This window comes from Malaclemys terrapin, chromosome 1 (assembly GCF_027887155.1).
Source record: "Malaclemys terrapin pileata isolate rMalTer1 chromosome 1, rMalTer1.hap1, whole genome shotgun sequence".
NCBI classification, from domain to species: domain Eukaryota; kingdom Metazoa; phylum Chordata; order Testudines; family Emydidae; genus Malaclemys; species Malaclemys terrapin.
In genome coordinates, this window is record NC_071505.1 from 213,837,251 (window position 1) to 213,852,695 (window position 15,445).

The 15,445-nt window shown below is 45.2% G+C and overlaps 1 protein-coding gene across 6 annotated transcripts in view; it reads left to right on the forward strand.

The window, feature by feature from the left end:
- The first annotated feature begins 12,912 nt into the window (after positions 1-12,912).
- The window catches only part of MAP7D2 (MAP7 domain containing 2), a 132,733-nt gene continuing 130,200 nt past the window's right edge, over positions 12,913-15,445 (forward strand). For 2 of the 6 annotated variants that reach the window (XM_054006375.1, XM_054006366.1), the window contains exon 1: positions 12,918-13,144. In XM_054006375.1, coding sequence (XP_053862350.1) covers positions 13,093-13,144 — 52 coding nt within the window. In that variant the 5' untranslated portion in view covers positions 12,918-13,092. Of the gene's footprint in view, positions 13,145-15,445 lie in introns of all 6 variants that reach the window. The other 4 variants (XM_054006347.1, XM_054006337.1, XM_054006357.1 and 1 more) reach the window with 4 other exon arrangements.

Here is a 15,445-nt window from a genome sequence, read left to right on the forward strand (position 1 = left end):
TTTCATGGCTATGGCTGCAGTGCTTTTAGTCTTTTGAACACTTGCAATGCATTTCTATTAATAAATTGGTATTGTTATCAGCCACTGTAAACTGGTCCTTTACAATTTTTTATTTCTTTCTAACTTATTGAACAGTGTAGTGTGTTAGGAGGAAAGAAGAGAGATAGTGGGAGATGGAGGGATGCAGGTAATGACACTGCATCCATTTGCAACTGATGCAAGATTAGGATTAAAGGCTAAAACCCACTCAGATGTTTCATATCCTTTATAACACAAATATCTGTGTCCCTGTCTTACCCAGCTGAAATGCTGTGTTCTCTTCTGGTTTGTTAGCTGATTTAATTGACATGGTAATAAAAATGCTCAAAGCCACCGGAGCTTTGTCTATGCTAGGTTCTCCCACTGCTGTTAACATTGGAGGAGCTGATTTGATGGAAGCATGAACAGATTATTATTAATTTAATTATTTGTAGAGTAGGTGGGGACACCCCAAACTCCCTCTCTTCCTTCTTACTTGCCATGGCCAGTCAGAGCTCCCTGTGTGGTTTTTCTTGCATTCTTTTCAGAATACTTAGCTCTCTATCTTCCTTGTATTATTTAGTACTCAATAGATAGGGTTTATTTTCTTTTGTTTTCTTTCAGTTTTTAGTCAGTTCAGTGGTAGGCACCAGTGACATGCAGTGCTCGCCAGACTTTAAGCACTGCCTATGGCCTGGGGTATCTATCCCCAAATAGTGACCCTCTTTCACCCCCCCCCCCCCACACACACACCCCCTGCCTTTTGTTCCTCAGCAAGGGGCACATCAAGGAGAAATGCAGCATCTACCTTCCATCTCCCACTATCTCTCTTCTTTCCTCCTAACACACCACACTGTTCAATAAGCTAGAAAGAAAAAAAATTGTAAAGGAGCAGTTTACAGTGGCTGATAACAATACCAATTTATTAATAGAAATAGAAAAAAAAAGCAGATTACCAGAGACCTTCATCTCAAAATAATACCTCATGGAGAAGGCAATGAGGCCCACCTCAGACCCAGGACCTCATGGCAAGTGCCCTGTCTCCTATGCTCAATACTTTATAGTGGCTCCTGTTGTTTCTGACAGACCCCCAGATTCAGATTGTTCTCCACAGAGAAAGAGGGCTCGATCTTCCTCTCTGGGCCCTCCTAGAAAAAGGACCTGTAAAACAGACCACAGCCATTCAAAGTTGAAGAAGGACTCTTCTTCAAGAAAGGATGTGGAACATTATCAGGACTTGAGGTACTCATGGTAGAGCTGGGTCGTCAACCCATATTACCCCTGTACTGTGATGAAAAACTCCAGTACTGTCTGCAGGATGGCCATTGAGTCTGGTACCAGTGGACACTATCTCAGCACTAGCTTTATCAGTACTGATGATCCTGCAAGTTTTTGAGGCAGCAAATGATTTGCTGTGCCTTTCAGTCCTGGACTCTCCTGTGGTGCAGGAATCCATTTTGCTGATGGTGCCTCCCACTTGTCCGGGCCTGTTGCAGTCCTGGTCTTCTGCTCAGGGACTGTTAGTGGTAACAATGCCCAGGACCGACTAAGAAATCTGGCAGAGATTTGGCCCCGGTACCACCATCAGCACCACTGCACACCATGCCAACTTCAGCTCAGTCCCCAGCCTCGGTACCAGTTGTATTACCTCTTTTGGCTCCTGCAGTCTTTATATTATGATGTTCATTGGAAGGCGTCCTGTCTATGGGCTATTCTTCAGCACCAGCTGAGGGTTTTCCCAACACCGATGTATGACGACTGACCATCAATGTCTCGGGATGCTTCTGTAGTACCAACAACTTTGTACTGACCTCAGTGTCTGTTCAATGGGCTATGGATATGTTCAGTCACCCAATGGCTCCATCAGCCTTGGCACCTCTGATGCCCACTATTTGGATGATTTCTTGCAATCTGGTTCAGAGTCCTCCAGTACTTCACTGTCCCCTCCTAAGCACAGACCGTCTAGCAACTCCTCTAGGCTACCTCCAGAGGGAGAGCATTGGTACCAAGACTGGAGCCGACCAGATGGTAGAGACAGGTCATTGTATCCTGGTATTTACCGGCTGCCCAGGCTTTAAGCTCTTCCCCAGTGGCTTTTTTGGAATCCCTGGGTTGTTTCTCGATTTCCCTCAGGCACCACTCACAGACCCAATTAAGTGGAAGGTCATCAGACTGTTCGGCAAAACAGCTTTTAGAGCCTGTTAAATTGGAAACACATGGAGATACTGGTCCTCTTGAGCAGCCAGTGCTTCAAAAGCCCATTGTGGGAGGAGCCAGTTTCCCATCAGGAGGATCCTAGGGCTCCTGTGCAGCTGTCCTCCTCCTCGTCTGACAACTCACTGATACCAGACTCCTCTTCTCCAGTCCTAGAGAATTTTAAGTCTTATCAAGACCTGCTGAGGAGAACGGTGGTGGCTTTAGGCATATAAGTTGAGCTTGCTCAAGAGAATACTGACAAACATTTGGACAGTCTGCAGGCAGCTACCCGGGAGGGTGGCCCTCTCAATTAATTATGGTCTTCTACAGCCATCAGAGGGCACTCTTTAAGGCACATGCCAGCCTCAGCTCCTCCAGCTAACTGCACAGACAAGTATTATGTGCCAAAGCAGGGAGTTCAGTGCTTTTCATAGAACCATAGCATTGTAGAACTGGAAGGGACTTCGAGAAGTCATCTAGTCCAGTCTCCTGCACACATGGTAGGACTAAGTATTATCTAGACCATCCCTGACAGGTGTTTGTCTAACCTGCTCTTAAAAATCTCCTATGACAGAGATTCCACAACCTCCCGAGGCAATTTATTCCAGTGCTTAACCACCCTGACAGTAAGGAAGTTTTTCCTAATGTCCAACCTAAACTGCCCTTGCTTCAATTTAAGTCCATTGCTTCTTGTCCTATTTTATTCCCATCCTGCCCCTAACTCCCTGGTGGTTACCATTGCTAAGGAAAGGTCACATCAAGGGAGATTTAAATCAGCCCCCAAAGAAAAAGAACCCAAGAGATTTGATCTGTTTGGGAGAAAGATTCATTCCACCTTCTCTTTCCAGATGCATATAGCTAACCAGCAGGCCCTGTTAGCCAAATATGATTTTGTAAACTGGAATGCAATGTCCAAATTTACTGAAACTTCCAGAAGATGCAAGGGATGAGTTCAAGACTTTCTGATGGAAGGTCCCATTGAAGTCAAGACATTCCTCCAATCTGCACTTGACGTGGTGGACACTTCTTCTAGGGATATGGCTTCTACAATAACAATGAGAGCCTCCTGGTTACAGAACTTCTATAGAGCATCTGACATCCAGCAAACCATAGAGGACCTTACCTTTGATGATCTGTTTTTGTTTTCCAACAAAACTGCTGAGCCTTTACATTCATTAAAGACTCCCGTGCTATGCTTCATTCATTAGTGGTTCCCCAGCTCCCAAAAAGCATCAATTTAAAGCCCCACAACAACAATACTCTCAGTAGTATTACTGGCAGCCAGGACACTCATCTAAGCAGCATGCCTTTTCTAGGAGGAAGCATAAGCCACAAAGAAGGAGGTCCTCCAGTTCCAACTCAAATCAGCCTCTCGTCCCTAGTCAGCTCAGGGGAAGCAGAATATTTGACTTCTTTCTGGAGGTCAGTGATACAGTCATTAGCAGTCATCTTGCCACACACCATTTGGGGACCGATTGTCCCACTTTCTCAATGCTTGGGAAGCCATAACAACAGACAGATGGGTCCTAAGCACTGTGAGTCTGGGATATTCTATCCAATTCCTCTCTATCCCCTTTTCCCACCCACTTACTCCCATCCCTTTTCATAGACACAATCCTACATGTCAGTGTTCCTTCAAAAAGTTCAGACTCTACTCTGACTGTGAGCTATAGAACAAGTTCCTCTTCAACACTAGGGAAAGGGGTTTTACTCATGATACTTTTCTGATCCCCCAAGTCCAAAAAGGGTCTGAGACCTGTACTCAGTCTCCAAAATTTCAACAAGTTCATCAAGTATATAAGATTCTGCATGGTTTCCATAGCTTCAATCCTTCCCTCTCTGGATTGTGACGACTGGTTTGCTATCTTCAATCTCCAGGACATCTCCTTGGTGGTGGTGCTGCCAAGTCGCAAGAAGTTTCTGAGATTCCTGGTGGCAGGTCAACATTATCAGTACACATCCTCAGGTCTTTCAGTTCCCTGAGAGTCCAGCTGGCTGCGATCTTGGCTATCCATCCTCCCATTCAAGGAAGATTGTTGTTGTTTTTTCCTAACCTCATGCTTGCCTGATTTTTAGAAGTTATTGTCCGGCTTTCTTCTCCTGTAATGGACACAGTTCCACTCTAGGTCCTTAATATGATATTGGCAGTCTTGATGGGTCTTCCATTTTTGAGCCTTTGGCAGCTTGTCCTTTGCCTCACTTGTTACAAAAGGAGATTCAAGTTAGATATTAGAAAAAAACGTAACTATCAGAATAGTTATATACTGGAATAGCTAACGAGAGGTTGTGGAATCATCATTGGAGGTTTATAAGATCAGATTAGACAAACAAATGTCAGAGATGATCTAGATTTACATTGTCCTGCCTCAGTCCAGGGTGGACTAGATGACCTCTTGTGGTCCCTTCCAGACTTATATTGCCATGCTTTTATGAGAAGTTCCCCCATGCACTCCCCCTCCCCAATAAAAGCTTTGGTTTGAAACTAACCAAGTTTGTTTGTTTGTTTTTGGTCAGTTAACTGAAATCAGTTATTTACTCAGCTCTAGTAACTATATTGAAGTCAATAGATTTGGCAGTTTACATCAGCTACAGATCTGTCCTTAATTGAAATTCTGGCCCTACTGCAGTCAATGGCACAACAAGCTTGCTACCTTGCTATCAGAGCTTTAATGACCAATACACATGTTTTTAGTTTGTATATGCTTAGTCACACACAATTCATTAATTTGTTCAAGTTTCTAAAAATGAAAGAATAAGGAAAACTGGAAAAACTGATTACAAAGCAAATAAAATCATAATTTGCCATTTCAAATATTCTCTTTAAAAATGCAATTTCTATCCAGATGTTAGTGATGCTGTGCCCTTTTAAAGAAATAAGCAAACAAAATATCAACTCAACAATGAAGACAATGTAACTGTTCAAGGATTTTTCACGTGTAAACAGAGACAATTTGAAATCCCTATTTCAAGAAGAAAATACAAGTTTTGTTCCTTTTTCTCCCCCCAGTAATATTCAAAAGTGACTAATCAATTACTGATATTCAGGCAAGGAGAACAGTTTTTTTATTTAAATGATGTATTTTATTTTTAACAATATTCCCACTCAGCACTCTGTGCATGCAAACTTTAAAAATCATTAATCTATTACCACCTAACAGGGCACAACTCCCTGAACAAATACTTAAAGACCTATGATGACTGCATCTGCACAGAACTACTCCATTGTCATTACCAGGCAAGGGCCTGATTCAATGTCCATTAAAGTCAATAAGTCTTTTAATTTACTTCAGTGGAAGTTAGATCAAGTCACCAGTGATGTGAGCCTCTAGAATATCACCATACAGAATAAATATTCACCAGAGGTTGGAAGGGATCATCTGAAACATCTAATTCAACTGGTTGGATTAAGAAGTGACATTATGGGCCCAGTAATACAAAGGCTTAAACAAATGCTTAGATCTTTTCAGAATCAGGACCTAAGTACCTTCTATGTGCTTATCTAACCTTTCCTTTAATTCCGCTGACTCTGTCATAGCTTCCTTATAAGATAAATTCAGCAGCATTATTAAAGCAGATTTGTATGGCTGTGGCTGCACCCCACGCAGCCCAGCTGTCCTATATGCTCCAGGGGTTTGGACCAATGCAGGAATCCCTAATGTAGACATGCCCTTTCTTCTTTATTTTTTTAATGAAAGCTTAGATTCTTGAGCACAAGATGGCAGTTTAACAAGTCAAAACAAAATAAAACAAAACACCTGGCTCACTGAGCTACCTTGAGTCAGCCCAGTTTGCCATTTTTATGCATTCAGGAATAACTCATGGTGTTCAAAATCACAGAGAAATTCAGATTTATTTCTGTTAATGCAACTCATACCCAGGGATCTATCATTCATGAACATAAGAATAGCTATACTGGGTCAGGTCCATCTAGCTCAGTAACCTGTCTTCCAACAGTGCCAGAAGGTGCAGAGGGAACAGGGCAATTATTGAGTAATTGATCCCCTAACATCCAGTCCCAGCTTTTGGCAGTCAGAGATTTAAGGACATCCAGAGCATGGGGTTGCATCCCTAACCATCTTTGCTAATAGCCATTGCTGGAACTATCCTCCATGAACTTATCTAATTTTGTTCTGAACCCAGTTATACTTATGGCCTTCACAACATCCCCTGGCAACAAATTCCATAGATTGACTGTGTGTTGTATGAAGAAGTGCTTCCTTGTGTATGTGTAAGCAGGGGAATGGTCCTGCTATTGTGGGGAACTTTCCTGGCTCATAAATTACCCCAGTGAAATGGGTTAGCGAAAGGATCTGAGTACTCGCTCCCATTTCCTTTACCCAGAGGCCTGCCTGACCTCAAGGGCTCCCCTTCTGCTCCTTGTAACCCTAACAAGGCAGGGCCCAGGATTCCTGGGGGGGCTCAACCCCCAACCTTGTCATGGTCATTTAGGACAGGGAGTAGTTTATCCCCACTCCGGGGTACTCTCTTCACACCAGACGCTTCCCTGGCCCACCGAACATTACATATAGTTCAAGCAAATAAAATTTATTAAACAGCAATCCATTTAAAAAAATAAGGAAAAAATGGGAAAGGTTAAAGGAAAACACATAACCCCGCTCTGTGGCATGGGGACGCCACAAGTCTCTGGAATGTAAGGGAAGTTCAGGCTGTTCCTCACATGGCCCAGGCCTTGGCTGTGCTGCAGGGATGCTGCCAGTCAGACACTTGCTCTGACAGTGCCCACACGCCTTCAGGCTCTATGTGGCAGGATCCCTCTTCCCAGCATCAGCCCTCCCTCCTCCCTCGTCGGGGTTACGGTAAGTCTGGCCTGCAAGGCCTCTTGGCTGGGGACGTCTCCCTGTGCTGGGCCAGCTGCCCAGTGTCCCCCCTTGCTCTCCCCAGCTGCTCACACACCTGGCTCTGGACTGCCTCAGCATTGATGCTGCTCCGCCTCCAGCCCCCTGGGCTACTTCTCTGGCTCTGGTTGCTACAGCTCTGCTCCCAGCACAGGTCTGCTCTCTGGGCTGCTTCTGTGGCTCTGCTCCCAGCACTAGCCTGCTTCCTGGGCTTTCTCTCTGGTTCTCTCTGGCCAGCACAGCTCTGCTCCCCAGCTCAGCTCGGGTTCCTGCTCTCTCCTTATCTCTGCCCCACTCTATTCCAGGCAATTCCAGCTCCCAGGAAGGATGGTACCCTCCCGGCCTCCTGATCCCTCATTAGCCTGCCTGCCCTGTCAGTCAGGCTGACGTGGAGCATTGACCTCTCCCCCTTGCTCCATGGACTATCATTCTCAGGGTCCTGATTTCCCATTGACCCTCCCCCTTTCTTTCAGTACTGGGAGCTAGCCAACCAAAACACCCCCACTGAGTTTTAGTAAAGGGCCAATAGTCCCCTTACATATGTTTTAAACCTGCTGCCTATTAATTTAATTGGGTGACCCCCACACACACACTTGTGTTATATGATGGGGTAAATAACACTTCCTTAATCATTCTTCCTACCATTCATAATTTTATAGACCTCTATCTTAACCCTCTTTAGTAGTCTCTTGTCTAACCTCAAACTCAGTCTTTTTAATCTCTCCTCCATATGGAGGAGGGAGATTTTTTACTCTCTCCTTTCAGTCCATAACCCTAATAATTTTTGTTGTCCATCTCTGTATCTTTTCCAATGGTAATATCTTTTTTGAGATGGTACAACCAAGACTGCATGCAGTTTTCAAGGTGAGGGTTGCTCCATGGATTTCTATAGTGCATTCTGATATTTTCTGTCTTATTATCTATCCCTTTCCTAATGGTGGTTAGATTTTTGTCTGCTACTGCACATTAAGATGTTTTCAGAGAACTATCCACGATGACTCCAAGGTTTTTCCTCAGTGGTAACAGCTAATTTAGAACAGCTAATTTTGTATGTATGGTTGGGATTATGTTTTCCAATGTGCATTACCTTGCATTTATCAACATTACATTTCATCTGCCAATTTGTTGCCCAGTCATCCAATTTAATGAGATCCTTTTAACTCTTCACAGTCAGCTTTGGACTTGACTATTGAATAATTCTGTATCATCTGTAAACTTTGCCACCTCACTGTTTACCTCCTTTTCCAGATCATCAATGAATGTTGAACACCACAGATCCTTGGGGGACCCCACTATTTATCTCTCCCCATTGTGAAAATTGGCCATTTATTCCTACCTTTTAACCAGTTACTGTTCCTAGAGGACCTTCCTCCTTATCTGGGACTGCTTAAATCCCTACCAATGCAGAAATCCCATGGATATTACATAATCAAAAAGGTGCTTCTGTGAATTTCTGATGTAGAGAAATACATTTTCTGCTCTGGCCAATAAGAATGGATTTTTTTAAAACATTAGGGAAAAACCTAGGTCAGGTGTAAGTCCATTGCTAAATGCAAATGGTAAAATTGTAAATAGTGATGTAGAAAAGGCAGAAATGTTCAAAAGATATTTCTAGTCTATTTAGAACACAGGAGGCTGTAGCCATCCTATGTGAAGTTGTGGATGGAGCAGAAAGCTTAACATCTGTAACAAAGGAGGATGCAAGACAGCATCTGTTAAAATAAAATATTAAAAAAATAATAATAATAAGACTGGGTAACTTATACCCAAGAGTATAGAGCTGAAGAACTCTTACTCACTAATGTTAATTTTTAAAAAACGTTAGAAAACTGTGGAAATTCCCTGGCTCCCAGCAGAAACTGACCTACTCTGCCCTGCACATGGGTGGCACAGGAATGCCCCCTTTGGGGAAGCTAGCCCCCCTTGCCCTTATCCCACATCCTCTCACCTGCCAGAGCCTCAAGTTCCCCCACCCCCTCACCATGGCCAGAGGAGCCCCAGCCAAACTGTACCAACCCCTGGGCTACCGGACAGGCCTGAGCACCAGCCCAAGCACCCACCAGCCCAGCCCCCAAGCCACCAGCCAGCCACCCCCTGGCCTGAGCCACCCCAGGCTGCCCCTGGCCACCAGCTGGCTAAAGCAGCCAGCCAACTGAGCCACAGTTCCAGGCTGCTAAGCTAAGCTGAGCACACCCCCCACACACAACTTCAGGGAAGAGGGGGAGCCAGGCAGGGCCACAGCCTGGGTTAGGGAAGATGTAGTCTCCCCTCACCTATGATATCCCCTACCCCTAGCCCTGCAGCTCCTTTTTATTTGAGACAGCTGGGCCCAGATTGGTTAGTCCCTGCACCTCCTCCCTGATTGGCTGTGCTTCATACAGCCTCTCTGGGACATTCAGAGGACTCACCTCCATTGCTCCTTCTAGGGCAGGGCATGATTAAGCCCTTCTGTGCCTGTGTGGGGCAGCCACCCTGTAACACGGCTGAAAGTCATTGGGCTAAATATAGGGATATCTAGATGAAATGTAATGGCCTGTGTTACACAGGAGGTCAGACTAGATGATCTAATGGTCCCTTCTGGCCTTGAACTCTATGTAATCTATTAAACATACTGTTTGGTGAAAGGGTGCTCTTTTGTCTCTCTGGCATTTCCAGTGCACTAGTGTAGTTACCCAGAAACATTACAAACAACTCAATTTCCTTAAGGCAAGTATCAATGATTTCAGCAGTTGGTGATGAGAAACCTAAACAAATGTTTCTGTGACTTAAGGGCAAACATTCCATGCTTCCTAGGAGGATTTTTCTTTTTTTACTTCTCCCAGCAAATGCTGAGGCTGTGTCACAGCCTGTCAAAGCATGAAAAACTAGGAGCACTTTTGCCATTTCTTTGCCTAACTTTGTAGCAAAGAATCTTGAGTTTAATCCCAGAATCAAAAGTAATCCAAAACTCATTAAAATTCAATTTATGCACAACAATCACTGCAGCAAGGCCTTGATCCTGCAATGTGAGTCACAAAGGTATATCCTGTAGTTGGTAGCAGTTTCTCCTCCCTTGGTGTTCACACCTCAACTGCTAGTAGAGCACCTCACCTTCCCTGATTGAACTAACCTCGTTATCTCCATACTGATTTATACCTGCCTCTGGAGATTTCCATTACTTGCATCTGAAGAAGTGAGGTTCTTACCCATGAAAGCTTATGCTCCCAATACTTCTGTTAGTCTTAAAGGTGCCACAGGACCCTCTGTTGCTCTTTACAGATTCAGACTAACACGGCTACCCCTCTGATACAAAGGTATATCCTGTTATGCCTAAGATTGTTTATAATTGGAGTTATTTAATAGGAGGGTTTACGAGGGGTACATATATAGTAGAAAATAAGAAGGGGGAACAGGAGGTGGAAGAGAAAGAAAGGTGATGTGTATGTGAGAATTAGATGAATACATAAAAAAAGCTATGCACAAATGGTTTAACTTTGGCGCAGTTATCAGCAACTGAAAACAACGTCCTTATAAGGGAAAGTGTTGGGCAACTTTAACTTATAGGTATTACTTCATGCACCATCTATAATTACTTGATAGGAAATCATCGTTCTGTCTAGTAAAATTATTTTAATGGTACTTGTAAATCAAAACCCATTTGAATGTACTGACGTGAAAGAAAAATAGTTCACAAGCAAGTTCCAACAAAACAATTCACATGTAGCAAGAAACTGTAATTTATTTGAAGTAGCATTAATATTGAAATACTGACAAAATTATGTTCCATATTGCCTTGTATTTTCATGGGGACAACTATATACTGGGAGGATAACTGTTCAGTACAAGTATAGTAGGACAGAGCAGATGTAGGACTAAATTGTCTGTTAAAACTTCATTGCTTCTGTGCAAAGAAAGATTTGCTCAATCCATCTGAAGAGTGCATGCCTTCCCATCACACAAATGGAGATATCTTACACTCCTTTAGTACTAACGCCTTCAGAGTTTTCGCAGGAATTAGCTGAAACAGAGATATCAGAAGCAAAGCAGATGTACCAGCTGAACTGTATAGATTTCAGTCCAGTCCCTTGATCACAAACATACAGATACTAACGAGAAAATAGAAGATTTCAGAAATCCAGAAAGCAATTTCCATAATTCTTTTTGGAGCCTGTCATTAGATGTATGAAGAAAACAATCATACTGTCCCAGCAGAGTAAACCTATTTGAGTAACCTTCTTCTCAACCCAAACAATGAAAAGAACCGTGTATTTAGAATACTGAGAAACATAATTATAAATGACATATCGTATCTTTTTCAAGCTGTATTCCACACCGAAAAGCAGGCAGTATGTCTAGCAGCTTAGGAAGGAGCTAATAATAAGAATTTGCCATTGGTTTATTCAAGGCGCTGTGTGACCTCCAACAAGTCACTTAACCTTCTTTTGTTTCAATCTGCTCAGCTGGAAAAATGAGTTAAACCAGGACCTCCCTGAAAGCCAGATGCTACAGATCGTTTAGCTTCCCTCCCTGGATAAACTAATTACAATAGCCTAATTATCAATGTATGAAGTAATGTTACTCCACAAAACATACCTTTGCATGCAAAGCTATGACACAACGTGTCTCTTTATAATATATAAAAAAAAAATCAACAGGTTTAAGGCTTGACATCTCACATGTAGTGTTGTTGTCTTTCCTTTTTAAATGCCAATTACATTTTTTTTCATCCTGTGTGTTTTAAAAGCTCACTGCCTGGTATCAGAATTCCTTTATTGTGGAACTGCAATGGGGCTAAACTTTGAAACAAAAATTATATACATACAGTAACAAAGAATCAGTGAAAAAGGGAAGAAGATGTAAACGTTTTAATGTTACTTAAAACACTTTCGGGATTCTCACTTGTTTTCTGGTCCTTTAAAACGTGCTTTTATCCGATATTTGTTTTATGTATTGATTGTGTATATAATTAGGGAACAAATTTGCACTCTAGCAGATACACGCACATGGATCCAAATTCCAGGTGCCATCTTTTCCAAGGAGCGTGTGCGAAGCAGTCAGAATGCACCCGAAACTTGACTATCATGATCGACCTCTCACTGATTGTCCACGGCACTAATGATTTCTTAAATAATCGCGCACCTGGATCCAGCTGTTTTCTCCTCACTTGTCTCTAAATGTAGCAGGATCCAGCTGTTCTGTAAGCGGGGAAATCTTTCTCCGCACACACACCCCGGAAGGCTTATGCCTGAGGCGCTGAATCTGTACTGGTGAAGAAAGTTTTCCTACTGCTCGGTTCAAGAATATTCGTGGAGTTAAACTTCGCACTAGAATCTATCAAGCCAGGGCAAGATTCGTTCAACCCAATTTCCCTCCACCCTGGGAATCAGAAATCTTTGAGAACAATGGAGAGGCCAAGTGTGCGGAGGCTGAGGCGATGGCGGGGGGTGTAGCAAAAGAGCCGTGACTCCAGAAGCCCATCTCTTGGCTGCCCCATCGTCTAGTGGCCAGGCTGTATGTCAGGCGTTAGTAGCCCGCAGCCCGAAGCCACCAGCGCTCTGAGGCCAGGGAAACGCACCAGCCGCTTTGCAATTGCCCTTCACCTCCCCCCACCGGTGCGCCTAGAGGTGCTGCTGGAGCCCGGCTGCCTGCGCAGGAGGCAGCGGCCGGGCCCCGCTTAGCGCCCACCCGCCAGGTCAGTTGCAGGGCCACGGGCCGCTCCCCGGCGCTGGTGCCCGGGTAAGGGGCGGGCGCGGGACCGTGACGGGGCGCCACACGCCGGCAACGCGCAGCAAGCGCCGGGAAGGAGGAAAACACCTGCAGGCGCCGGAGCCTCCGCCTCCGCCCCACCCGCTCTGCGCGCAGCGAGCACCGGAGCAGCCGCCGCCTCCCGCCCCGCTGGCAGCCCGCGCCGCCGCCTCCCCCTCCCCGCAGCGCGGCGTCAGGTGCCGCGGAGCGCCCAGCGCGCCTGTGCGGCGGCCACCCGGAGCGCAGCGGGGCCGCAGCCGGGAGCAGGAGCCGCGCTCGCCGCTGGCCGAGTGAGAAGATGGCGGAGCCGGGGGCTGCGCGTACCTCCCCCCCGCAGCCGCGGGCGCCAGGTGAGGGACGGGCCGGGCGGGCCCGCCAGGTGCAGGGGCAGCGGGCGTGGGGGGACCCCCCTTCCCGCGGAGTAGCGGGACCCGCAGGGAAGCCCCGCGGAGGTAGGAGCGGCCCCTCCAGCGGTGCCCAGAGCCGCTCTCTAGCCGGAACAGCCCCAGAGACTGGGGGCCAGCGGAGCCTCCTTCACTAGCATGAAAGTGACAAAGACGGAAGGGGGCAGGTGCCCCAATAACTCATGGGGGGAGGGTTGCAAATAACCAGCGGGTGTGTGTGTGTGTGAGCGGGTGCGGAGGAGGGGAGCGCCAGGCCTTAGCAAAGGACTCCTGCTCCTGGGCGGGGGCCCCGGTGTTCAGGAGAGGTTCACGTTGGTGGGCAGTAGGCGCTTGCGGAGGGGAAGGGCGCGTAGTGCTCATCCTGGGGGTGATGGCTAGATGTGAGGAGCCTTCCGCATCCAGGCACCAGTAAGAGAATGTGGAGAGGTCCCTCTATCCTAGGAGCACGAGGCCGGCTGTAAATAATGCCAGGGAAGGATTATCCCTGCGTCTGTGGGAGAGAGTATCAGTAATAGCTACAGAGGAAAGCTGTTAATGCTGAATGGTTTGCTGTTCTCTGGGGATGTCAAACATGATTTGGTTCAACACTATCAGAAAGGGAGTATGTGTTGTTTGAGAGTAAATCTGCACAGAGCTCTACTACTATTAGACTGGTATAGTTCCGATTCACATCCCTTTGCATGCTTATATTCATTTTAAAACTATGTTTTCTTTGTGGTATAGTAAATATTTGCCATGAGGCAGTTTTTAGGTGTCTTTAAACCTGTTGGGTTGGTCTTGGATGACAGCTGCATGTTAATTTCTTAACCACTAAATGTGTTGCCAGGGATGGAATGAGCTTTATTTTAGCCTAAAGTAGGGATCCAGGACAGAACATCTAAACACAATTCCTGCAGTGTCTGGGCCTGTCTATACTGGTAGGCCAAACCATGGAATAAACAGGTTAAGCTGGTATTGAGCTTGAACAATCAGTTTTATTCTCAGTCCTATATAGGCACAACTTCTGAAGGGCTCTCCTTTCCTGCTTCATTCTAAACCATATTGTAAGCTTCTTGGGGCTAGGACTTTTTTTTGCTCTGTGTTTGTACAGCACCCAACACAATGGAGCTCTGATTCTAATTGGGATCTCTGGGTGCTACCAAAATATAAATAATAATTACGTTAGAACATATTAAAATAAAGTTCTTTAGTTGGTAGAGTCAAGCATTTGAACATTAGGAAATACTAGAACTAAAGTTGCCTGTGAAACCTTATTCTTTCCCCTGCTTGTATGTGTGTGTGCATTATGATAGACACCTTAATAACCTGATTGCATACTATTTTTTCCATATGACCTCTGCTTCAGTCAGTGCACAGAAGGGAATGGAGGAGCTATTCAATATATTTTTATCTCCATTATCTAATATGTGACCCTTGCACACCATATAAAACCATGTACTGAATACAGAATTAGTAATTTACTTATGGTGCTCATCAACTGTAGTACCTGAGTGCCTCACAAACACTAATAAGTTTATTTTCACAGCTTCTTGGAGAGAGAAAGTATTGTTATCCCTGTTTCTCAGATGGGGAAACTGAGACAAAGACAGTGACTGTGGCAGAATTAGAACTTTCAACATCAATTCCTGACTACTCTAGGCCACACTGCCTTACTGTGCTGAGCAACAGGGCTGTCCAGAGGATTCAGGGGGCCTGAGGCAAAGCAATTTTGGGGGGCCCCTTCCGTAAAAAAAAGTTGCAATACCATAGAATACTATATTCTCGTGGGGGCCCCTGTGGGGTCCAGGGCCTGGGGCAAATTGCCCCACTTGCCCCCCCCCCCCCCCCCCGGCGGCCCTACTGAGCAACCACAGCTCAGTTGCTCTTCAGAGTGTTTAGCATTGCTGATCATCCAGCCCTTGGTATCTCAAGTTGGGCCCCTAGAAAATGAGAGAGAAACTACTATTGACCATGTACCAAAATTCCACTTCAAGTAACTCGCCCAGCATCATGTAGGAAGTTTCTGGTAGAGGGAGGGATGGAAGTGAGGTCTGTGTAAGTCACCTGTCTTAACCACAAGACCAGCCATCTTTTATCTTTTTGCATTTCCTACTTTATTCTCTATGCACCTTCCAACTGCTAGAAAAGTGAGGCAGGGTCCTACAGATAAATCTCATTGACTATACAACTTCTCAGCACCGTCCATTCTCTGTCCTGTCCTGTGGAAAAGATAGTATGTTATTGTGTGATCAGACTGTGTCACAATGA